At 42.5% G+C, this 24,348-nt stretch overlaps 2 protein-coding genes across 3 annotated transcripts in view; both read left to right on the top strand.

Moving 5' to 3' along the window:
* TULP4 (TUB like protein 4) overlaps positions 1-9,672 on the top strand; it is a 138,010-nt gene extending 128,338 nt beyond the window's left edge. Inside the window, 2 exon segments of the mRNA XM_030498860.1 lie at positions 2-627; positions 2,649-9,672. Of these exon segments, the coding sequence (XP_030354720.1) occupies positions 2-627; positions 2,649-2,765 (743 nt within the window). The 3' untranslated portion in view covers positions 2,766-9,672.
* Positions 9,673-23,509: 13,837 nt separating this feature from the next.
* Positions 23,510-24,348, top strand: part of TMEM181 (transmembrane protein 181) — a 36,749-nt gene continuing 35,910 nt past the window's right edge. For both annotated transcript variants that reach the window (XM_030498854.1, XM_030498853.2), the window contains exon 1: positions 23,510-24,103. In XM_030498854.1, the coding sequence (XP_030354714.1) occupies positions 23,973-24,103 (131 nt within the window). In that variant the 5' untranslated portion in view covers positions 23,510-23,972. The remainder of the gene's footprint in view (positions 24,104-24,348) is intronic.

Genomic DNA, 24,348 nt, shown 5'->3' with positions numbered 1-24,348 from the left:
GCGGAGCTGCAGGGCCACGTGGGCACAGAGGTGATGGTGGAGACAGCAGACACCTTCCAGGAAGTGCTCTCCTTGACAGAAAGCCCTGTTCCTCAAAGAACAGATAAATTTGGCAAGAAGAGCCGGAAGCGCTTGGACAGTCGAGCTGAGGAAGGAAACGTGCAGGCCATCACCGAGGGCAAGGTCAAAAAGGAGGCAAGGACGCTGACTGACTTCAATTCGCTAATATCCAGCCCTCGGCTGGGGAGGGAGAAGAAGAAGGTCAAGAGCCAGAAAGACCAGCTGAAGTCCAAGAAGCTAAACAAGACAAACGAGTTCCAGGACAGTTCAGAGAGCGAGCCAGAGCTTTTTATTAGCGGGGATGAACTGATGAACCAGAGCCAGGGCAGCAAAAAAGGTTGGAAAACCAAAAGGAGTTTAAGGACAGCCAGTGAACTGGACGAATTCAAGTGCCGGAAGGCCAGTGAGAAGGAGGACGGGAGGCTGGGAAGCCAGGGCTTTGTGTATGTGATGGCCAACAAGCAGCCGCTGTGGAATGAGGCGACACAAGTGTACCAGCTGGACTTCGGAGGGCGGGTGACCCAGGAGTCAGCAAAAAACTTCCAGATTGAGCTGGAAGGACGACAGGTAGGAGGGGTGGTACACACGGGCCGAGGTGGGGACCGGGCGGGGGAAAGCCGTGCGAGGAATGAGCTCTGCCTCTCACGCAGCCGAGTGCCTCCCACTTGTGTGAGCTGCTCCATGGAAAACAGCTTTGTTGTGTGGTTGGTAAAAAGCAACCATCAAAGGTCTAGATTCAGAATGGAAGGTGAAGTTCAGTTGTAAAGTGAATGTACAAAATATGTTTGGCCTTACTGCAGTCGGACCTGGGAATAAGGACCTCCACTGGTCCCACTGGCTCTCACTGGAAGTAGGTGGGTAGTGTAATAAACACAACAGATCTCCCCAAAGGTAGCTGCATTTGCTGTTGGTGGTTGTGGATGGTAGCTAGCTGAGTGAACACTGCAGCGCTCGCTAAAGTTAGCCAGTCAGCAGATAACTAAGGCAGAGGCAATGGATGAGCAGTTAGGTTCCCTCCATGCCCAGATTTCCCCCGTGGGTTATCAGGCCTCTGGGGCTGGTTCCTGGTGCTAGACCTTTCCAAGAGCAAAGCACTCCTGAGCTGCTTCTGAGCCACCCATGGGTAGAGGGGTCTGTGGATAGTTCAAAAAACCCCACATTTAATTTTAAGCTCTCACCTTGGCCCAAGTGGGATGTTACTACACCAAACCCAGGCTATGAAGTGGTACTAATCATCAGGACAGTGGACTGAGACTTAGGAGACACATATCTATTTCCTTGTCCAGCTCTCCCATCACTGTAAGTCACTTTCGATTTATTAGAGGACATCAAGGCTCTCAACTCCCTCTGATTTAAATGGGGAGTTAGATGTCTCAAATATCCAGCATGCATGACCAGTGTTGGTCTCTTGATTTTGTTTGTCCGTAACAACAGCTCATTAAAAAGGCAGTCATCAGAGCCATTTATATCCCTTTCTTCTTTGGTTAAATGGCTGTGGATACGTGCCCATGGACAGCTGTGCTAAGTCACCCTGCAGCAGGTTTTGTTGGTGGGGGAGCAACGCCTGGCTGAGCTTGCACAGCCAGCCTCCCTTCTAGCTCAGGGATCTTCACTAGAGAGCAAATACCATCTGAGCTTCTCATGAAGCAAATGAAAAAGCAGTAATAATAGGCCAAACTGTTGGAACATCAAGGAACTACCTGACTAGCCTTGCTTTAGATTTCAAACAGCTCCCATGGCCCCTCATTCTTGGTGTAATTATGTGCTCATGAAGCTTATGCAACGGAAAGCAGAACTGCCAAGAACATGCAACTTACCATCTATGAAGTGTTAGAGACAGGAGATGGGTTATTCCCCTTTCCTGAAAGCTTCTTTCTTTGAAAACAAAATCTGTTTTCCTGATGGGCTGATGATTGGATCTCTCCGAGAGAGAGAATAGTATTTTCCTGCATGAAGCATGTTGCTGGTGTAACTCACATCTGCTGAAGTAGTTGACAACAATCTACTTACACCAATGCTGTATACAGTCTGGTATGTTTTAAAGCTCAATTTACTCTATAAAGTTGAATATTGCCATCAAATACTCTATACAGGCCAATAGGGACTCTTCCTTAGGGACTGTAGTGGTAGGACAAGGGGTAATGGCTTCAAACTTAAACAGGGGAAGTTTAGATTAGATATAAGGAAGAAGTTCTTTACAGTGAGGGTGGTGAAGCACTGGAATGGGTTGCCCAGGGAGGTTTTGGATGCTCCATCCCTGGTGGTGTTCAAGGCCAGGTTGGACAGAGCCTTGGGCGACATGGTTTGGTGCAAGGTGTCCCTGCCTGTGGCAGGGGGGTTGGAACTAGATGATCCTAAGGTCCTTTCCAACCCTAACTATTCTATGATAGTACAGTGTTCTTACTCTTCCTTGGCTTCATACCCCATTCTGTGAGTAGCCCCATTCATATTAGCTCGGGAGGTGAGGTGTTCGTACAAAGGAGCAAAAACATTGTGCTTTTATTCTTCTCTGGTTCCTTTTCTGTGGATCACTTTTTTTGACCTTGTTCTCTTTTTTCCTTCCCTTGTCCTCTTCCCCTGCTTCCCAGGTGATGCAGTTTGGAAGGATTGATGGCAATGCTTATATTTTGGACTTTCAGTATCCATTTTCTGCAGTGCAAGCCTTTGCTGTTGCTCTGGCTAATGTGACTCAACGCCTCAAATGAACAAGCAGAGACTGGAGAGAGGAAAATGTTAACCTTCTCAGAAAGTCCAAACCGGAAAATGTCAGGGCAGCCTGCTTTAGGTGTGCAGAGGTGCCTGGGAGCGAAGGCGGCAGTAAAACTGGAAAAGTCTCTTGGTGCCCAACAGAAGGGCATTAACTCTAATCAGTCATGGGGTGGAGGGTGGGGGGCTGTTTTCTGTTTCGTTCGTTTGTTTGTTTTCAGGTGTTTGGTTTTTTTCCTTTGAAGCATTGTGCTGGGTCTCAGAAAGAGCGAAGGGTTGAGAGCCATTCAGTGTTACTTGGAGAAGCGTGGCTTTTGGCTTGTTGTGGTGGTTCTGCCGTGTTTGCTACAGTAGCTCATGTAAGCTCATAGGGGGATTAAAAAAGACTGCTCTTTTTGATAGACTGCCTTATATCATGTTGTTCTTTTTAAAACAGGGAACATAACTTTTTTTCTGGTCCAGTTTGTACTACTACTACTACGTCAGTGATAGCAGCAAAAAAAAAGAAAAAAAAAAAGAAGCTATAATACTTGAAGACGTGTTTCTTCTTTGATATCTGATAATAACTGAGCACCACAGGTTCCAAGGAGGCATATGTAGGTCAATGTTTAATTTATAAATAAAGATGTATTATTCCAGAAGAAAAACAATTGTTACCAATGGGTGGTTTAAAACCCCACTGTATCAAAGAAGTTGATGTCCGCTTGTTTTGTGTGCTGTTATTGGGGATAAACATCTTTCAGTAGGTGACAGAAGATAGAGGAGTAATTAACCAAGAGCATTGGTTCTTTTGTTACTGGAAGATAAACATCCTTCAGTGGGTAACAGAAAACAGGGGAGGAAGTAACCATGAGCACCGCTTCTTTGCTCGTACTGATCAGCAGTGATTTGGTAGCTGGGAGAGGTACAGTGTGAGCAGGTGTACCTCTGAGGCCACACCTGTACATGCTCCTCATTTAAATGTGTTTACACTTCATAAACAAAGCAGATGAGAAGGCCTAGTGTATTCAGTCTTCTTCGCAATCAGTATGAATCAAGTTCTACAACAGTGTAGAGGAAGGAGACAGAAGTGTAGCAAGTCATTACAAGCAGCAGTTTCGTCAGGAAAGCAGTTTCAGTAGAGGAAACAACATCATGGCTGGCTGGAGAACAAATGAGTTGAAAGAGGAAGGAAAAATTGGACAGAATCATCCCTCTTATCACCTTGCTACTTGAGTAGTCTTTGTGACTGTGGGTTGAGAATATAATGCTCCAGCTAAGAGCAGGAAGCCAAAGTTTATACGGCATATTACAAAGGAAGGGTTAATAACAGTAGCATGACTCTGCAGTTTTTTCTGGTGGACATGCAGACCTGTTGTGCATTTCAGAATGATTATTTGCACAGAAGAGTTTCTGTGTTGTCAATGTGTTGCGCACATGCTTATTTGCTTTCTCTTTCCTCCTTGCCTGCATTTTGGTGTGGAAGTAGTTTGCCCAGTAACGCACAAACCCCAAAACTATTCATGTTATTATTTGGACATTAGATTACAAAACGTAACCGCAGATTTCCTTCAGAAATTACTCTTTTGAAGTGAAAGGCACACTGGGAAAGGTATGTTGGTTGAGGTGTCAATGGATGCTTTGTCTTTCATCCACGGTTTAACTTCTCACTTGAAAAACTTGTTATAACTTAAGATGAATAGGTGTGCTTTTCTCTCTACTTAAATCCTAATGGTGGGGCAGATGTGTGTTCCATTTGATTTGTTCTAGAGGAACATATCACATAACACACTGCATAAGACCCTGCTGTAGCAGAGGTTATCAGCATGCAGTGAGTTTACACCTTTTGCTCTGCTGAGGCTTCGAGAACTGACAGCACACAAGGAGTAATACCAGTCAGGAAGGCGTTTCAGAGAGTTGCCAAGGGAGATGATGAGGCAGATCATCCACAGGGAATTTCCAGCTGGGTAAATCCAGGAAAAACGACCTGCAAGATGGTTTCCTTAGAGAGAGGAAGCAGAGATAGGAAGGAAGGAGGGGGGAAGTAGATGGTATCATGCCTGTGTTATCCCAAAGCTCAGCAGCTTCTGCTTGCAAGTAGGAGTGGTCAGGCACAACGTTCCCCATGGCATCTAGCTGATTGTTGTTTGCTTTAATTAATTAAGATTATCCATCAGTTGTCTGGGCCCATTTGTATTCTTTCTCACATGCATGATTTATTCAGCAGTTTGAGTTGCCTGTGTGTATAATGTGTGTGGAACAGAGGAACCGAAATGGGTTTGGTTCCACTCCCTTTAAAATCAGTGGAAGTGTTTCCCCTGTATTTTTGTGGATGAAGCACTATTAAGCCCTTTGTATTGAGTTACATGCTGTACAAACAGTAGGTTGAATTCTCAGTCCACTGAATCCAGTCAGTACACAAGGAGGAAAGTTGTCTGATGAGAATCCTCATCTGCCCTAAGGGCCGTGCTAACCAGTCATACTCTTATTAGAGTCTAACAGGTAGGCACTGAACACCGTAAGAGAAGAAACATACCATGGCTGGCTTGCTTGCTGAGGGAAGGGCCACTAAGTCATGTGTCAGAAATCTTCAGCTGAAAGAAACATCACCTGTAGTTTTAAGCCAAAATTGTTAATACATGGAACCAACATGAATGGGATTTTTTTTCTGAACAAAATCTAATCTAAATAGAAGGACTCCTCCATGTGGTTTCTTTAACCTTCCAGGGAACAGTATTCCTCTTCACCTGGTTCATTCCAAATTTTTCCAGTTATCAGCAGTTTTATGCCTAATGAGAATTGGAGAAATGGAAACTCATACAAAAGTTAGCCTAGAGTAGTAATTTGCGTTTCCTGCGCCCAGGGGTCATGGGTGTGTCCTTCCTGGATGCACTTTAAAGGAGCCTTTTGGCATAAGAAGAGACCTCATTTCTGCCCCAGCAAAGCACAAGGAATAAGTATCAAAAATTTTGGAAATAAATTGCAATTTTCCCAACATCCTTCCCCATTTCAGAAAATGCCTTATAGGATTAAGGATAATCTGTCTCTTTTTGAAAATTAATGTAACAGAGTCCCTTTAATGGAGGATTTTAATGCATAGAGAATAGCCCGTATGTAGAGAGATATACACTGTCAAATATATAGAATTTTAATGAAAGGAATGGGAATTATGCAAATATCTGGCTGTGCAACTGGATCCTGAATTATACAAAAACAAGTGAAAGTGACAGTTCTCTTATTTTCATTGAGATATATAGAATATAGAATATAGAGGAAGATATTCCTATATAGGAAACAAATCTAAAAGCCTCTTCCAAATAATCACTTAACTCCTGAAGATTGCTATTGCATTCAGCCAAAAGAGAGATGTTACATTTTCTGTCTATTCGTAAATCCCTGGTTTTCTGCGGATAACTAAGTTCGTCTAGGAAGAATGTAGCAGTGTTCAGAAAATGTCTAGTTACTTTTCTACGTTACAGTAATCCCCAGTAGTTAAGTATGGTTTTTCCAAAGCTTTTTTTCAGTTGTGCAATAATTGTGACAGTCGAGGGCGGTTTTACTTTTTTTTTTGTTGTTGTTGTGTTTTTTTGGTTTTTGGTTGGTTGGTTTAGGTTTTGGGGTTTTTTAGGGATTTTTAGTGGGTTTTTTTTAAGATAATTTAATGCAGATTTCCTGTTGATGTCCAAAAGACAAATTATTTATCTTGCGTAATGTAATAAGTGATTTAGGGATTATTTTATTACTATGTATCAGTGAGTTATACACACTTTCTTATTTATATTTAAAGCCATCTTTGAAGTAATTGCTTGGCTGAGCAGGGATGTTTGCGTATAGGAAGACCTGGTTTTGCTGGATAGTGTGCACAGTTTTCATAATGCAGGCAGGCAAAATATCTGTTGGGCAGCTGAACACAGTGAGTTTGCTGTGGAGGACTGTGTAGACTACAAAGAGTGTAGATGACTTCTTTGGGACCTGCAGAAATTTGTCCTTCTCCACTGCTTTCCTCCTTTATTTCTAACTTAATTCACTCGGGAGCTTCCAGCAAAGTCTAAAAATTGATAATTGAAGTCTGGTATGAAGCGCACCGTGCATGGAGTGGCAAATTTTAGCTTGAAACAGCGAGAATATCATGTTTCTGCAACATGGTAAGAAACGGTTAGAGGGAGGGGTGTGAAAGAGGAAAAAGATGAATTATTACATTGGTAATTTTGCACTCAGTTCCAGAGGTAGCAGTGATATGTGCCATGGGCTGCCCAGTAAATCTGCACAATGCTTCATATCAGTTAAATAAACTTTCTGTGATGCAACCACAAGTAAAACAGTTCCACGTTTCTCTCTTCAGTTTTGTTCCATTGTTTTTATGAAGATGCATGAAAGTCTACAGGCGTCAGACAAAGATCTTTGATGAGCCTTAAGCCTAGACTTTCTGTAGGTCCAGGCTTTGCGTGATGTGTCTTTTTAATGTCCTCTCATGAATTCCAGACAGATTTTGGAGCTTGCGTGATCGTTGCCTTAGACAGTTTCTGTGCATTTGCTTTTTGCAGCCTGATGTCTGTGATCCTATGTTATCTTAGTGCCCTGTTACCTGTCAGAAACAGTTTAAATCCTTGTATGAAGAACACAGCACATGCGAAAACTGATTTGATTGAGAGAAAAGGGAGAGAAGACAGAGTAAGTTTTCACTGGCTTTTCTTTAGCTTTTAAGAATGTGTTTCCCAGAGCAACATGTTGGAAATTGCACATGTCTGGAGAGCCCAAACCACTCCAGACCAGCAAATCTGACTTGGAGATCAGTAACACATGGGTCACTTGCATGGCATGCTGACAGAGGGCCGACTTCTAGGCTCACTACATGGTTACGTCAAGATACATAAGAGAGTAGAATCTGACCCAAAATATACTTTCCCATTACTGTGTGATTATAAAGAACGACTTATATGACCCATATATCCATTTAAGAAAATTATAAAGCATTAACCAACAACAGTTGACAGTTCTGTATAACCCCCCTTGAAGAATGCTAGATTTTTGGTTTTTATTCCTGTTTCTAGGATTCCATCAAGGAGAGCAAGGTGGTTTTGTTATTTACAGATTGATATAATAGATTTCCTGGCATAAGAGAGCAAATGTTCTTATACTGCTGACAGAAATGGAAAAATTCTGGTAAATTAATTTTCCCATTTTCAAGTCCCTTCACCTTCAAGGCAAGCACAATCCTCCATCAGCAAATACCAATTTAGAGTCCTGCTACCCTCAGGAGTAGTCTGCAGGTGGGCACCACAGGTCCTCTTTGCAGGACTGGAATTTACATGCACCATTCTTCAAGGAATAAGATTAATTACTACTTGTGAACCATGAGCTATGGGAATTACTTTATCTTTGTATTTATTTAATTTTCTTCTGAAAAAATCCTGCAGAGAAGTTCTAAGATTAAAAGGCTCAGCTTTGTATGTTGCCTGATATCTCTGAAGATGTATCAGGAGGTAATTCCTTTGGGCATTTTGATTGCTGCTGCATCTAGAAAATGAGATTTTTAAGACAAAAGCAATTAACCAAATAAAAGAACGAAATAGGATTCAGCGAAGCAATTCTTGCTAAGAAAATTAAAAACTTCATCCTTCAACTTTTGATTTTGCAGACTGATCTATAATGAGAAATTTGTGCTTCAAGGCAAATTGATTGTTGTGGAAAACTATGCCAGTGCTGAGGTTTGCTGATCCAGAGCTGACTGCAGCATCAAAACAACATGATTGTGTGAGACTTAAAACTAAATAAATGAAAATACCAAATACTTATCTATCCAGAGCATTCAATGAAACAATTAGATGGTATAACGTTAAAGCATGCCAGTTTATGCTTAATGCTTGCCCTCCAGTTTACGTTGTTACAAATTTAAAGATAGGGTCTGATTCAGCAATTTGGAATCCTGACAAATACTGTCTGTATGTGGACTGTTTGTCTTAGTGGCCAAGTAAATGGTTTAAATCATGGATTAAGATTAAAGGAATAATAGAAACATTTTTGAACAATGTTCAGCAACCCGATTTCAAGTATTTTATTGGCATAGTGCTCGGCCTGTAATTCCTACTTAGGTTGTTTCAAGCTATTTGTTCACAACTCTCCTAATTTTCCATTTGGTTCTTGTGTTTGCTTGATACATGTTTTGCCTTTGGTTGCCTTTTGTTTCACCATTTCTGCATTCAGTGCTTTTGTTTCTTTCTGTGTTGTGCGTTTGGGGAAGGGTATGTCTGTTCAAGATCTCGTTGTTTATTGTAGATACAATATATGGTGTTGTGGAATAGCATGGGGATGCGTTTGATTGAAAAGGCACTGTAGTGTTTCCTGAAAAAGAAGGGGAGTTGCATTTGTTTCTAAATGCATTATTCTGGTACTATAACTTTGAACATGATTTGGGATTTAATTTTTTTCTTTTTTTTTTCTTTTTTTTGGTTGTTTTTTTTGTTTTTTTAACATTAATTTAATGAGCGTATAGTCATGCAGGTGCATGTGTTCTTAAGCCAGCAAGCCCAGCATGTGTTTTCTCCAGGCTGTTGAAAATTTGGTACACAGTTTGTGTACTTTTACATACCTTTCCTATTTTTTAAATACATTTTTTGGAATCTCAAGTTATTTGGTTTTTGGTTTTTTGTTGGGTATTTTTCTCTCCTCAGTATACCATGGCATACTTGGTTTCCATTGTACTTACAAACTACCCTGATCTGCCTCTCCTTTTATGTATTTTGTGTAATAGATTTTGCAGGAGGTGCCTAGAAAGCGTTGTTGGTTTCCCTATAAAAATGTGGTTTGTCCAGATTCTTTACTGTCTACATGATTGAGAGATGGACTGATTGCCCTATTTTTCCTTGATGATTTGGAGTTGTAAGAGTTGTCCAGCTGTTGCTTAATAAAATTTTGCAGACTAGAAAATTCCTGACTTGTTTTTGTTGCATTCTGCATCTTGTCGAGCACCTTAAATAATTTTAAAGCAGATGCCAAATCTGCGCTGGAAGGACCTGAATAATTAACAGCCAGATGCCATTATGCTTTCTCTTTTCAATAATTCTATCCACAAGTTCCACTGAATCTGAGGCATGTACCAGCCCATCATACTTTGTGTCATTCATATGGGAGGATGGATGGCAAAGATATTTCATGGTAATAACGTTCCTATCTGCCTGGATATCAGCCGATTCTTGTGCTACTTCATCTCTGCTTTCTTTCCTTTTTAAGGAAATTACCTTTGGGGTTTGTGGTACTTCTCATTTTGTCATTGATATACTGAAAAGTTTAACATTGCCACGAGGGATTCCTCTGTCTTGTCCTCTTTAACAACAGAATAAAATGCTGTGGTGGCCAGTGGTCATTCTTTGGTTTTTAACTAAAATAAGCATTCTGGGGGCTGAGAAAATTGGAAAGGTAGTAAAGTGGCTTACCTTGCTTAATAAACATCCCAGTTATGGCACAAATGAGAGAATCCTGGCATGGATCCTCATAGTGGACCCAGAGTTTTGCAAGGGTCTGTGCTGGATCTTCACCTGTTGACCATGTTCATGGGTGGCCTTCAAAAGAGTTTGAACACAGAACTACAGAGTTTACTGATGATGCGAAGTTATTCAAAATACTAAATGCAATGGCCAATTTGTTAAGAATCTCAGAAAGTGATTCTATGAAGGTCTTTGTGAAACTTCGCAATAAAAGAGCAGGTGAAAGTCGGTGTAGGTAAATGTGAAGTGATACACAGGGGGAAGAAAAACAGTCCTAACTTCACATGTGCAGTAATGGTCTCTGTAATGAACTCTACCGCTCAGGAAAGACCTCTTAAGAGTTCGATAGGTCTCTGAAAACATCACGTTTCTTTGATACTCAGCAGCAGTCAAAAGAGGAAAATAAAATATTGATAATGATTAGGAAAAGAATTGAGAGCAAAGCAGAAAATACAGGATCAGTGTATAAAATTGCAGTTCACCACACCATGCATGCTGTGCGGTACTGGTCCCCTTGTCTCAGAAAAGTTAGAGATCTAGAGCTAGAAGATTCACAGAAGGGCAACGGAAGGCGCAAATCAACTTCTACATGAGGAATGACTGCAAAGGGTAGAACCCTTCACCCTGTAAAAGAGATAGCTTAATGGGATTGCTGGAGAGCCACCAAAACAGGAGTAGTGTGGAAAAGTGGGTAGGGATTGTCTGTTGATTGCCTCTTCCTGCAGAAGAACTAGAAACTATAAGAAAAAAGTGAAATAATAGTGGGGCAGGAAGTCAAACAAAAGGAGGTGGTTCTTCGAGGAGGTGAGTAGCCAATGCCACTTTGACAAAGGATGCTCTGATACAAGAAGTTTACAAGAATTTTACAAGAATTCAAGTGAGACTGGAAAAGTGTGTGAAGAAGAGATCCATTGAGGCACTAAACAAACTGCAACAAGAGCAGAAAGTTCCCTGAACTGAAAATAGTCGGAGGCTGGGAGAGTATTAGGGAAAATAAAATATGAATTTGCTCTGTTCTCACTTTTCTTCAGGAATCTGCATATGGCTATTGTAGGAGACAAAGTGCTGGGCTTAAATGGATTCTCCTTGTGAGCCAGTGTCTTCATATCTACACCGATGTTTCTGTAACAACCTTAAGCTTCAGCCTCTGGGAATGAGAAGAGGAAAGAGTCCCAACCTGGTGTCTGAATGCTTTGCACTGCAGCCATGAAAAATCCTCTTCTAGCTCAGGGCATGAGTGCTTCGGCGTCTGCCAGTGTTCATGAAATCTCCCTTAGCTCTAGATGAGTTTTCAGGGCTTCAGTAAACAAAAATGTAAGCCTTTACAATAATATCCTAGAAAGATTCCTGTGACCATTGTGTGGCCCCTTAGAGGGACTAATAGCATCTACTTGTTCATTTTATATATGATTGTGGTTGTTGTTGATAATAGTGCTATCTTATTTTTATGATTTAGATGAACACAAGGGCTATTTGTGCCCAGTGCCCTCTATTCATGCTGCCTGGTTTAAAGGTCAGGAGATGTGCAGATAGTGAGGGAACAATGTTTAAGCGGGGGCTTTTAAAAAAGAAGCTGGTGATACAGCAGCTATACATATAGTTAAGCTTGTATATATGATTTAATAACTACTGGCTCGGACATGAGCTTTTTCACCAAGACAAGTTGTTGTTGTTCTCTGCTCAATGGCATATTCCACTTTTTATTGGCATTGCTACCAAAGTAACTATCAATAATAAAATAGCAATCTGTACTTACTGCTAATTTTTTCAACAGCAGCTCAGCTTTCATTATGCCATCTTAACGGGATAGGCTCAGGATCTACGTAATTACCTGGTTGTGAGGGAGTTGTACAAAACTAGGAAAAAACCCTGGAGCACTTCATACCAACTGAGATTCATCTCAGACCTTTCATCTCGCTCCTTGTCCACTATCGCTGTCTATTGCATATTCTCATTTTTGTGTTCTGTTTAAAACAGACACATTTGAAATCTTTTTTTGTTGTTCGATCAAAGGGAAACTTATTCATCTGGGGGAATGTTTTGCTTTGTTGCATCTCCTGGTATTTTTATCCTTTCCAGCTGTTCCACATTGTCTTCCATTTCTCACTTCCCCATGGATAAGGAGGAAAGTTAGATTTGAACTGCAGTAAGTAACATTTCTTTGTTGTCCTCCTTTGTCATTGTACTATGTGGTGATAGTCCTCTCTCTTAAAACAAGAGTATCTTTGTTCCCTTTGTTGCATAGTTTTGGTGAGATTAATTTCTTCCTTTTCCTTTCAAAGCCTTTTAGGACTTTTGTACTTTTTTGTAATCTGAAAAGATGTTTATTTTAGAGAAGAGTCTGTATGGGGTGGTTATAGCAAAGGGAAGATCCGAAAGATGATTTAAACATCCATGAGTCTTCTAATTGCCTCATGTGGAGGCAACGAAATGCAGTCTCATCTTCAGAAGTCACATAACTGATTTGACTTCTAAGTGACTTCTCTCTTGCATTTTATGATGCTTTCTAGTGAGGGAAGCATCCTTGTTTTCATCAGATCTATGAACATACCTGAAGATTAGCTAGTATAGTCTGAGGTAGCAAACATTCATTTTCACAAGCTTTATTTATATAAACCAGGATTCCAGTTTTGTCCATAAATCCACTGCTAGTATTCCTATTCATATGATACTAATCATATTATCTGCAGTTTAAATATATATTTATACAGGCTTTAGCAGGTTCGTATTGTGTCTGATCAACGGAACATATCAGAGTGTGAAAATAAGAGTGGACATCTTCCCAAAAACTGTGGCATATGTATAATTTGCACTGGAAGTTCTGCTGTGAACTTCAGAAGTTCCAGGTGCAGATGAAGTGTCCCCTCAGGCCATAAATTTAGAGAGTATCATTTGGAGAGCTGCCAGAATCCACAATTAGGTTCCACTTCTGGAGATCATGGAAAACTCGAGTAGAGAGTAAAATGCCACAGGCTGGGTATCATCGGAAGTACTGCAGAGTGTGCATGATGAAAAAGCTCTCCAGAGAGCAAGGCAGTAGCAACCAAGAAAGGGGAGGCTTCTGGGAAGTCAGTGAAACTGAGGGGTTTGGGGGGGCTGCGGGGGGGAAAGGGGTTTGAGGCGGGGAGAGGATCGGCAGCATAGGAGACAGAATGTACCTTGCTTCAGAAGAAGAACAAAAAACCTTATGAGCTGTTCCATAAGTCACTTGCATTCAGATACATCAATGCAAAATCTACAATGATGGTCATCCTTGCTATCATCACTATCAAAGATGGTGGCCTTTTTTCTCTTTTGGTGGAAATTTTTACTATATGAATATTAAATGAGAAAAGAATCAAAATAAAATGGTAGATGGTGAGAATGATGACCTGAAATTTAAATATTCTCTAATGGAAAATGTTGCATATTAAGAGCAATTCACATCCTAAAAGCAATTCACATGCATTAGGAAAACATCTTTATTTATCCAGAGTGAACAACCTCATAGCAAGATTGCTTGCATCTCTGAAGTTATAAGCATGCCAATGGAGAAAAGATCCAAGATGTGTCCTAAGCTGGAGGCCGCGTCTGAAAGACCAAAACATGGAATTCATGAAATTAAAGCAATATTTATCATGTTCTCAAAGTTCATTGTTGTTGCATTAATCTACTATGTGTAGATTACTGACTGCAAGAGACAAAGTTCAGAACAATTTCATCAAAACAACAGATGTTCAAATGGTTTTGAGTAGAGCATTACAGACAACTGATGACGTCAAGTGCCTTTAAATTGGATCGCTATGTTCTTTTGGAAGAATCTTAGTGTAGCAGGCAATTGAGAAGTAATCAGCTGGGGAGATTGAAAGAACAGGATGTACAATGAAATTCGTTCTCAAAATAGTTGTTAGACGGTAATTATATGAACGAGTTGGTAATCCTGTGAAACTACTGCCAGCCATGACTTAAGAGATTAATTTCAAGGTAACTCATGAAGACCTGTAAGTACATATGGCTTTAAAATGTCAGGTGGGTATTGAAGCTTTGTTTGAAAGTTTGAGGGCATGAGATAAACGCAGTCAGTGCTATCAAGGCAGCTGCTGTCAGTCTGTTAACTGCTTGGCCAATTTCCTCTCTGGTGTTGTTGATTGATAACTTATTAAAGTACATAAAGTTAAGGAAGAAGCATGTAATGATATTGGGAGAAATTGTTTTAGACGTGATTCACCTTCATAGAAACATTATGATGGGATATCCAAGTAGAAACATAAAATGTTTTCAAGTACCAGCAGAAAGAATGGATTGGTAAATGCTTAGGAAAGGATGTTGCAGGAATTTCTTAGGAAAACATTAACTGTTGTGCAACACAGAGAGACAAAGGAGTTCCTTTGTATTACCCAGGCATGGATGGGTTACAAGTGTGACTCCTGCTGAGATCATCATTGTGTCTGTTACCACAGAATGAATTTAATGCAAAGAATGAACAGTGTTAACTAAGCACTGGCATCACCAGGTCATTAGCACTATCCAAATGATACAGAAGCTGCAAGATTTATGTAATGTTGGATATTTCCAAAAGATGGCAAAAAAGGTGTAGAGGGATGCAACAGAGGATGCAAAGTACGTATTCATTTCAAGAACAGTACCATGTAGCGATGGAGAAAGTTTTTTTTTGTCCCATCAGCAACTCAGGCCTCATCAGATATGTGGCAGAAGAGAGTAAGTTTATGTGATAAATTCTCCATGTCATGAATGAGTCCCTGGGCTAATCAGTGACTTGAAAAAAACCTCAGACTTCCTAAATTCTCTTATGAAAAGCTGATGGACTTTTTTGCATGCAGTCTGTGCCTCTAGTGATGGGTACAAATCTGCCACAATTGCCCCTGAAGACATAACTTCTTGTTATGTCTTGTGCTTAGCCTTGGCTGCAGCAGTTTTATATCTTGGCCAGAGTATCAGATGATTGGAACACAAGACTGGACCAGATTCACAGGCATCCATGAGGTTAAATGCTCCCGTAAGGCTGATGTTAGTGGAGCTGAAACAAGCCTGTGTGTCTTTTGTGATGTTATCACTGCTAGGTGAGGGATAGTTGGGAGGTAGAAAACTCATGCAGGTGTAGCTCCAAGTACTGGTGATTTCATCAGATGTCTTTGAAACACCAGTGACATGAAATCCTGCGATGGGCAATACTCAGTGTCAAGACATTTCTTCTATTAGCCTTTGTTCCAGAATGAATGAAGTAAGTCCCAGCTGTCTGGGCATGTGCTGTGTCGGTTTGTGCTGTGGACAGTTACGCTGGAATTCGCAGTGCAAATTTCTTTTCCTCCGTCCTGCAAGCTGTGCTGCACAACTGACACCCAGAATAATCTTGGACACAGTGTGGATGTTTGGATCACCACAACCACAACTGCCTTTCACATTTATCATCAGGTGTGTCCTCCACACTCAATGCACAAGTCCAAATCAGTAATGCTTTTGCTTGAACAAAGAGTTGGAAACTGCAACTCTCTGTCTACCAGAGATTAAAGGTGTAGAGAGATACTGGGTAAAATCATTTCACTGAAGATTTATAAGACATGGAGGTGAATGATTTTGTTTGAAATAGAATCTTACGAGTGTTTTATAGTATATGAACATGTGAAGGGAAAATACTTTGTGCTTTTAAACAATGAATATATATATAGTATTGTATTAATAATCAAATTTTGACTGATAAATATGTAAAGCTTAAATGTTACAGTGCAAAAATATGTCACCAACAGGCAGGGCACTGTTTTTAGAAGCTTAATCATCACTTTGAAGCTACTAAAGGCTGTAGGATCTGAACAAAGTCCAGGAACACCAATGTCTTCAAAAAAGCATTATTAAGCTTTGCTTCTTCAAATGACACCAGCAGCTGAATTTTCTGACCTTGGTTCATTGATTCCATGAGCTGAATGCTACTCCCAGGAGCTTCACACGCAGCAAGCTCACCAAGTTAACTACATTTTCCTCCCAGGAGGTTCCTGACAAAGACTTTTCTAACACAGTGGCACAGAGAAGCCCTATAACAAGTTATCTGTGCCTGACTCAGAGTGATTGAATAAGGTATCATTTCAGCTCCTCAGTGTTGCATTCTAATAGCTTCCCTTTTACCACTCTGTTCTTGACTTCCCTTGATGTATTCATCAAGCCAATTAAAAGGAAAAAACCAACACTACGCAAACATCACAGCACACCAGCAAGCCTCAAAAGAGTTTGATCTATCAGTGATGGCAACGGTGTGGTGGGGTTGCAAGGGCTTCTCATAACAGTGCATCAAGAATGGAGAGGGAACATCCACAAAGCAAACACCAGTTCCTGAGGTGCACCTGCAGTCAGAATAGGAAAGCAGGACAGCTCACCCTGTTTCATCATGCCTGTGTGAATTCACTGAGAGGGGGACTTTCCTATGGAGCAGGTGACGAATGAATGTACAAATTGTAGCTGTAGGGACCAAATATGGTATTTGGAAAGCCAGAGGAGATCAGGAAACTTCAAACTGCAGCAGTGTCTTATAGTATGTCACAAAAATAAAGTAAATGTGAAACACAGACCTTTTCTGCAACAGAAATCACCCAGCACTGCAAAGCAGTGGATTTGAGCAAACTAGCAGGAGGAATATTCATTGTAGTTCCCTGAGGGACCAGATAGTACACCCCCAGGCAGCTAGGAGAGGTAGCTTGAATCATCAAAGAATTGGAGTCTTGAAAGCAATGCAGAGATGTGAGAAAGCATGCTATGTTATGTCCAATTGCTCATAGTACGGATGCAATGAATGGTACCCAGGAGGTGGATTTAGTTTAAACTGTGACTGATCCCAAGAGCTGTAATTTTAATAATTCTCAGCTCTCTCTTGTGGAGAGCAATAACTGGATGGAACCTTACTATAGCTTGAAACTTACTGTACAGCCCCAAAATAAAATGCTTCTAAAGGAATTCATTTCTCACACAAGAAGGCAACAGGTACATAGAGGCATTAGGCAGTGTGTCAAGAGATGCCAAGCTCCAGAGCCAGTTCTGCAATTTTAGCTCCAAAGAAAAACATCTCTCTTCAAAGTACATGAGCTACAAAGTACATGAGCTAACTTTAAGAAAAAATGTGGGAGTCTACTAGCTGTACTTTGTCAGCTTGAGCAATGCAAGATGGTATCACATACTACTTACTTCTGGAGAACATATTGCTGGAGTTGAGCACACTTAACACCTTCCTTCCTTCCTTTTCTGCTAAAATAGATGGGTAAATCAAAGTACAAAATTAAATGTACTGCCAGACTTGTTCCTCAGGCAGTACAGTTAATGACTTACAGTAATAACCACAACTGACCTGTGTCAGTTCATCTTGTTTCACTCTTTTTTCAAAAGGTTGAGGCTTGGCTAGTTTGCCATCAAGAGTGGCGTAGAGCAGGCTGAAGGGAATGCCAGCCAACTGCTGTGTGTTTTTAAAGAGTTTTACATAGCCTGAGAAGTTTCAGGAGCCTGAGAAAATGCTTAGCTAACAATACTGGAAAATAAGAAGGAGGTAGCAGGCCAGCCATGCTGACCTCAGCAGCAGGCAAAGTAATAAAAAGGATGATATAGGAGTCAGTTAAAAACTGTAATATAAGGATGTAAACCATGAGAAACTAATTTTAGGTGATACGTTATTATGAAGAAGAAAAAAGAGATCTTATCCCACTGTGTCTTTTGACACCATTATTTGAGGTTATTACCTCAATTTGTAGATAAAATTCCATTCACAGAGCATTTGGTAAACTACTGCCTGGGTTCCAATAAAGAAATTAGCCATAAGTAGTGTGAATGAGGTGTGCTTCAGATGGATTATGAATGAACCCAAGATCTCACAAAGTAGCCTGCAATGTGGATTTGTCACTGAGTGGAGTGTTTCTAAGAGGATTTTGCAGAGACGGGTGCTAGATCTGACAGTAAATGGGACTCTAAAGCAAATGCAGGGCTGTGCTTGATCAAATCTGGATATGGCACAAAACTGCCAGAAACGCAAACAGCACTAAGGACAAGGCAGTGAAACGTCGCAGACAGAATGCATTTTTAATACAGGCAAATGCGAAGTTACACATTTAGGAGCAAGAAATGTGGACATAACCTTCAAAATTGGAAATTTAGCACTGAAAGCTGCAGGTCTGATTTGGAGGCACAGGTCAGAGCACATAAGCATCTCAATGTGCTATGCTAGCAATCCTGACATCTTCTTGCAAAAAGAGCTAGTACAATCCTCAGATTGGTAAGTAGGGCAGTGGAAGGAAGTGATTTCACGTGATAAAATACTGGGTCTGCTTCTACTGTCCAAGCTTTTAAACTATCTTGGAAGAAGACACAGTGTTGAAAAACTGTGAAGTTCAAAAACTGAAGAAAATGCCTCACAGCAAGAGATTTGTCTGTTTAGCTTATTTCAGAAAAGAGCATAATTAAGTAATTCTCACTATGTTAAATTTAACTGAACTAAAGTACTGGTATCAAAAGGCACTTTAATTTAGCAGGGAAAGGCACAACAAGCATGAATGACTGGGGGCTGAAGAAAATTACTAGAAGAAGCAGGACACATTTAATGATGAAAATGATTAACACTGGAACAAGCTCAAAGAACTGGTGGATTCTCCGTCCTGCAAAGTGCTCCCATCAGGACTGCTTTAGTTAAATGCATTTGGGTAGATGGATAGGTAAATGTGTGAAACACGCAATGACCAAAGGCGAATTGGTGTAGGTCAGTATTTGTCAAGGCCTTGGTGCCCCCATCAGCCAGATGATGACCTGGCTGAAGGACACTCCTGCTCCTTCGCCGTCTGCACACCCAGGTTTCTTTATTTCCTACAGAGGGAGGAGAAGTGAGGGGCTGAGGATGAGGAGCCCCTGTCTTTTGTAGGTTCATGATTTAGCCAGACATACGTCCAGGCCCAGGAGCTTAGAAATATGCCCGAATCCCGCAGATTAGCTGTAGTCTTAAACCGCTAAGTAGGAGACATACTTGTTGGTTTGCACAAGCAAGAGCTAATTCACTCTAGTGGGCTGCAAACACATGCTACAAAGCCTATACAATCTACATTTTCCTATTACTTTGAAAAAAAGTCACATGCTATTTATAACTGGGTATCCAACTTTGCAGTTCAGACCAGAAATGACTGGCTGGAGAAGGGAGATACCCAAGCACAGAACAAGACCCTCGTGATACTGCATGTTTCTTGTTAGATCTAACTGTAACTAAAAGGTTCTTACTATTATTTTATGTGTGTCTGTGCATGCAGGCAATAAACTGCTCCTAAAAGGAGAGAAGTTTTCCAAAATGTCTGGCACTTTTCACTGTTTCCATGTTAGTTTTAATTGCTTCCTTTGAGATGTACAGAAAACAGTTCAGAAACAGAAGTATTATAAATGATGGGAAAGTATTATGAAGTCTTCTATCTGAATAATGACATGCTGTATGGGCTGCAGGTGCGTCATGTGCAGTGATGAGGGTTTCCTCTTTGTCACCCTTGAAATCACCTCACAAGAGATTCTTCTTAAATTTTGATCAAAAGAGATTATAAATCTTATTTTGTTTTCTGGTCCTCACATCTCTTCAAAGCAGGATCAATTCAGGGAAGATTCATCTCTAAGGATACAAAGAGAGAGCGATGAGTCTTTCTTGCTGTTGCTGTGAGGGTCAGGACTGCATCTGCAGCCAGCTGTGTCGAGCTTTGTTCCTCCCAGCAATGACAAGAGCAGCTGTGGCTCCAAAGCCCCTGTCAGCTCAGAGATGGTTTGTTATGGATGATCTGTCAGGAGATGTCCCAGCTGATGTCTCTGTGCCACCATTTCAAATAAATGAGAAGCCTTGCTTCACAGCGAGCGCCGTGCTCCCGCTGAGCTTCCCCATCTTTCCATCCCCAGCAAGCTGCTGTGATCCTCTGCGCGCACAGCAACGGCTACGTGGCAACAGTTGTCATCACATAACTGGTTGGTTGTGACAAAACAGTCTTCTGACAGGCGGAGACTACCAAGCTATGCTGGCCTGGGGTAAGGCAGGGGTTATTTTCTTCCAAAATCAAGGCAGCAGTGATGAAGAGGACAGGGTGGACCGAAGGCTTGAGGTTCCTGTGGGGCTCAGCACAGTTTCTGCTCATGCAATTTGAAAGTAATCAGTGACAACTCCTGTATATGGCAAGACTCAGAGGCATATTTGCAGCTGTGTGACAGCAGCACAGACTCTCTTATCTTGTGACAGTCAGTCTGGGTATGTGCTTGTTTACATGCCATCTGATGAGCCAGGCTTAAACTCCACTCAGAAGGGAATAAAAGGCAGTTGCTCTTTCCAGCCACAGCTGCCACTACTGCCTTTCTCCAGGTCAAAACAGGTTTGAAGAAGAGTATGTGCCAAGCAGCTGGACTTCTGCTTGTTTGTGTGTTTTGTGCCTTTGATGAGAAAAGAGGGACTTGAGTTGGCGGCATTTATTCTCTTAACTTCTCAGCATCAGAGGAGTTAATAATCCTGCAGAGAGTAATAATCCTGGCACTTTTATGTGGATTGCCAAGCTTTGTATTTAGCTACGATCGCAATTTAATATGTGTGGCTGATGCTGCAAAAGGCTAACTACACACAGGGGGAGAGGGAAGAATCAGGAAGAAGAATTACATGGGGGACTTCTGTTAAGCACCACCCTCAAAATAAACTCTGTCCATGTGATGTGATACAATGAGTGCATTGAACAGATGTTGAGTCTGATCACGTCTTACACTCCTGGGGCCTTTCCCTCCCTCATGAAGTCCAGAAACACTTGCGGGAATTCATTTGGGGACGAATTGAGTTCCAGATGCTTAAATTCTAACTGAGGTTTATGGGCCTATCAGTATTAGATTGGTTTGTTCTGCATGTGGTCAGATGCTGCCTCTCTTTCATTATGTGCTGTGAAAAGCAGCAAAACAAGGTTGACACAGAAGGTGATGGGCTTGGGTAGGTGAGTGCAGGTGTCCTGAAATTAACGGGGCAAGTCATACCCCAGTGCAGAGTCCCAGTGCAGGTAAGTTGTTGGTTACTCCTGCAGCTTGTTTGCAAAGCTGTCGATGAAGCCTTGACCTCCCTTTGTTTTTACCAAAGCTGTGCTTCCTGCAGAGCCAAATGCTTTTCTGTGCCAGCCCAAGCTGTGTCGTGACTGCACTGGACAGGAAAGAAGGACAACCAGTAAATGTGGAAGTGTGATCTGTGGGCATCTGCAGGGCTGTGGGTGAGTGAACAGCTAATTGAAATGTTCCATTCTTTAGGTTTTGACAAAAGAAAATAGATCGGCAGTTTTAACAGAAGTGCCTATTTAATATTAAAAGTCTGTTTTACTATTTTTCTCATTTAATAATAATAATAAAAAAAACAAACCTCCTGGAATTTCTTTAAAGAAAACATTTGGATGGAAGCTAATTGTTTTTAACTTTTAAAATGTTACCTAGAATTGGTACTGTGTAGCAAGGGCAGCACTTCTAACAACAACAAAAAAAGCAGCAGGCCAGACTTGTAACTACAGTGTCATTGTCTCAAAGTCACTTTCTGGTGGCTGAGCTTCACAGAACACCGATGTCCTTAGTCCTTGGCTGCAGGAGGCATGGCTGGGGAAGCTCTGCATGCTTTCAGTGCCTGGTCATTGCCCAGGCAGAGCAGGCTGTGCCCTGAAAACGTTTGATTTGCACGCTGGTACATGCATACAACTCTGTGTGTTGCTTGTTTTAGCAACATGTTGAAGTGTTCCGGAGACTCAAAATGAATTCTTGACCTCAGAGTATCTGAGTGCTTAATCTGGACCACAATGGCAATATGCAATTAGCTTGTGTCTTCACACAAACTTCACTATTCACAAGCCTAGTAATTTTAATCCTGTAATGTCTGGTAGTTGTTAGTTGGAACACTGTCTGTTTTGTTGAGGTTTTTTAATGGCTGAAGTTGGTGGGTTAATACATGGCCAGAGCTAACACCTTCTCTGTGCGAGTACCCTGCAGGCCTGATTGTCAGCCTTCCATAGCGGGTGCGACTTCCTCCCATGGCACTCGAGGTGTAGGGAACAGGCACAGCCTGGGGCTCATCTGGATAGTGTTCAGCACAACACGGGGGAAACTAGATTGCATCTCTGGAACAGTGAGGCTTTGGGCCCTCAAGCAAACCCTGGCTTGGTTTTGGGTTTTGATTGGTTAGTTGATTTTGGTTTAGTTGGTTTAGGGTTTTTCGTTGTCGTTGTTTAGTTGGGTTTTTTAATAGATGCAGTAGAGGTCACTTAGTTGTAAGTAATTAAATGGTAATCAGTTTTTAATCCTTGAGCCTATTTTTTATTATTTTGCTGTATAACTGCATAACTCCCAGCAGTGAATGCTTTTTTACCCAGCTGAAGCTTCAAATGTTTTATTTTCTCCTTTTGGTAAATATTTAAAGATCCCATTTATAATTCCTACCTCTGAGCCTGAGAGCTGGAAGCAGCATATTCATCACACATAACAGAGAATTTTAATTCTTGCTTTGAGGGAAACGTGGGTAAGTCTCAAGCACAAATGAAGCGTTTACCCTGAAATAAACACTTCCAGGAAAACCTTACATGAGTGCCTCAGCCACAGGTACTGTAGCAAGTAGGGTCATAGCTGATGAGTTATAGCTCATATACAGACAGTCACAGAAGCACGAGGGACCTGCTGGGCCTGTCCTCAGGTTTCAAAGCAGCCGCTCAGAAGCTGGTTGAGCTCTGCCCTAATGCTGGCTGGGCTCTTTGCTTCTCTTTGGAGGCTGCTCCTGAACAACAGCCCCGTGGTTGGTAGGAACCTTCCAGTCTCCAGCCTAAATCCTGCTGCTGCCTCTTCCCAGGCTTGGAAATATTTGGAACTAGGGAAGAGAAATTCTCAGTCAGAAGTGACTCTTCCTCTGTCTCTGCCCCACCTGCCTCTCCCACTCCACCACCAGGAATAGCCTCTTGTCACCACCTATTGGTGCCATACTGAAGGGGGGTTGTAAGTAAAAGTGTGTGTTCCAGCCTTTGTATGTGTGTCGTGGTGGCTAAGGCAAGTGGCAAGGCTCCCACTGGGAAGTAGCCCAGCCAACTTCCTGGATGCCGATGGGGAAGATATTTACATGGAAGAGGCAGAATAGCAGACTTCTATGTTTATGTTATGACATATTCATAGTAAAGTATTTTCATATTTAATACAGACACTATCATTTCCATTAACTCATGGGAATTATTAAGGTTTGAATTGACGGAATAATTTAAAACAGGGTTTAAATGTGAATTTGTTTATGCAGAAGAGTTTAATACACCCCTGAAGCTAGTATGACACTGTGCAAATCGACGGGAGCTCAGCAGGAGCCACTCTGAAATCCCGGACAGCTTTGTTCCTGACGCAGGAGCGCTTCCTTCCTCATGGCGTTGCGACCACGAGAAGCGGATTGAGCGCAGGATTTCTTTTACGCACACGTTAGGCCTTCCTTGGCGGTGCAAACCGGCCTCATTGCTTGGGTAAAGCAGACCAGAACCACCGGGACACCGGTTTCGGGCACTGCAGGTTTGCCCGGCCCTGCCCGCGCACCTGCCCCGCGGCGGGGAGCTCCGCCCGCCCCTGTCCGCGGTGCTGAACCGGCTCCCGCCGCCCCGGCCCAGGCCCGCCCCTGCTGCTGCCGCCGCGGCTCCTGCGCCGCCCCCGCCCCGCGGCCGCGCAGCGCCGGGCGGGCTGCGGCGGGGCGCCATGGCGGCGCGCGGGGCCTGAGGCGGCGGCGGCGGGGCCGGCATGGAGGCGGATTTCGCCGCCTTCGGGAGCCCGCTGTGCGGCGAGGTCAAGCGCTTCTGCCGGCGGCTGCGGGAGACCTACCGCGAGATCAAGGAGGACCTCACCCCCTACAAGGATGACCGCTATTACCGGTACGGGCGCGGGCGCGGCTCCCCCTCCCCGGAGGCCCGGGGCCCTGCCCGCCCGCCGGGGCTGCGGCCGGCTTCCTGCGGGGCGGGCTCAGCGGCGCTCGGCCGGGGCTCCGGGGGGGAGCGGGGCGGCCTCGGGGGGCGGGCGGGGACCAGCACAGGGTGGTCTGAGGCCGGGCTTCATGCGAGGACCCCCGCCGTGCACCCGGGAGCAGCCGCCCCGGCCCCAGGCGGGCGGTGCCGCGGGC

This window comes from Strigops habroptila, chromosome 10 (genome assembly GCF_004027225.2).
Source record: "Strigops habroptila isolate Jane chromosome 10, bStrHab1.2.pri, whole genome shotgun sequence".
In the NCBI taxonomy this organism is placed as follows: domain Eukaryota; kingdom Metazoa; phylum Chordata; class Aves; order Psittaciformes; family Psittacidae; genus Strigops; species Strigops habroptila.
Note: the sequence above shows the minus strand (reverse complement) of the source record. Positions and strands in the feature narration are given on the sequence as shown.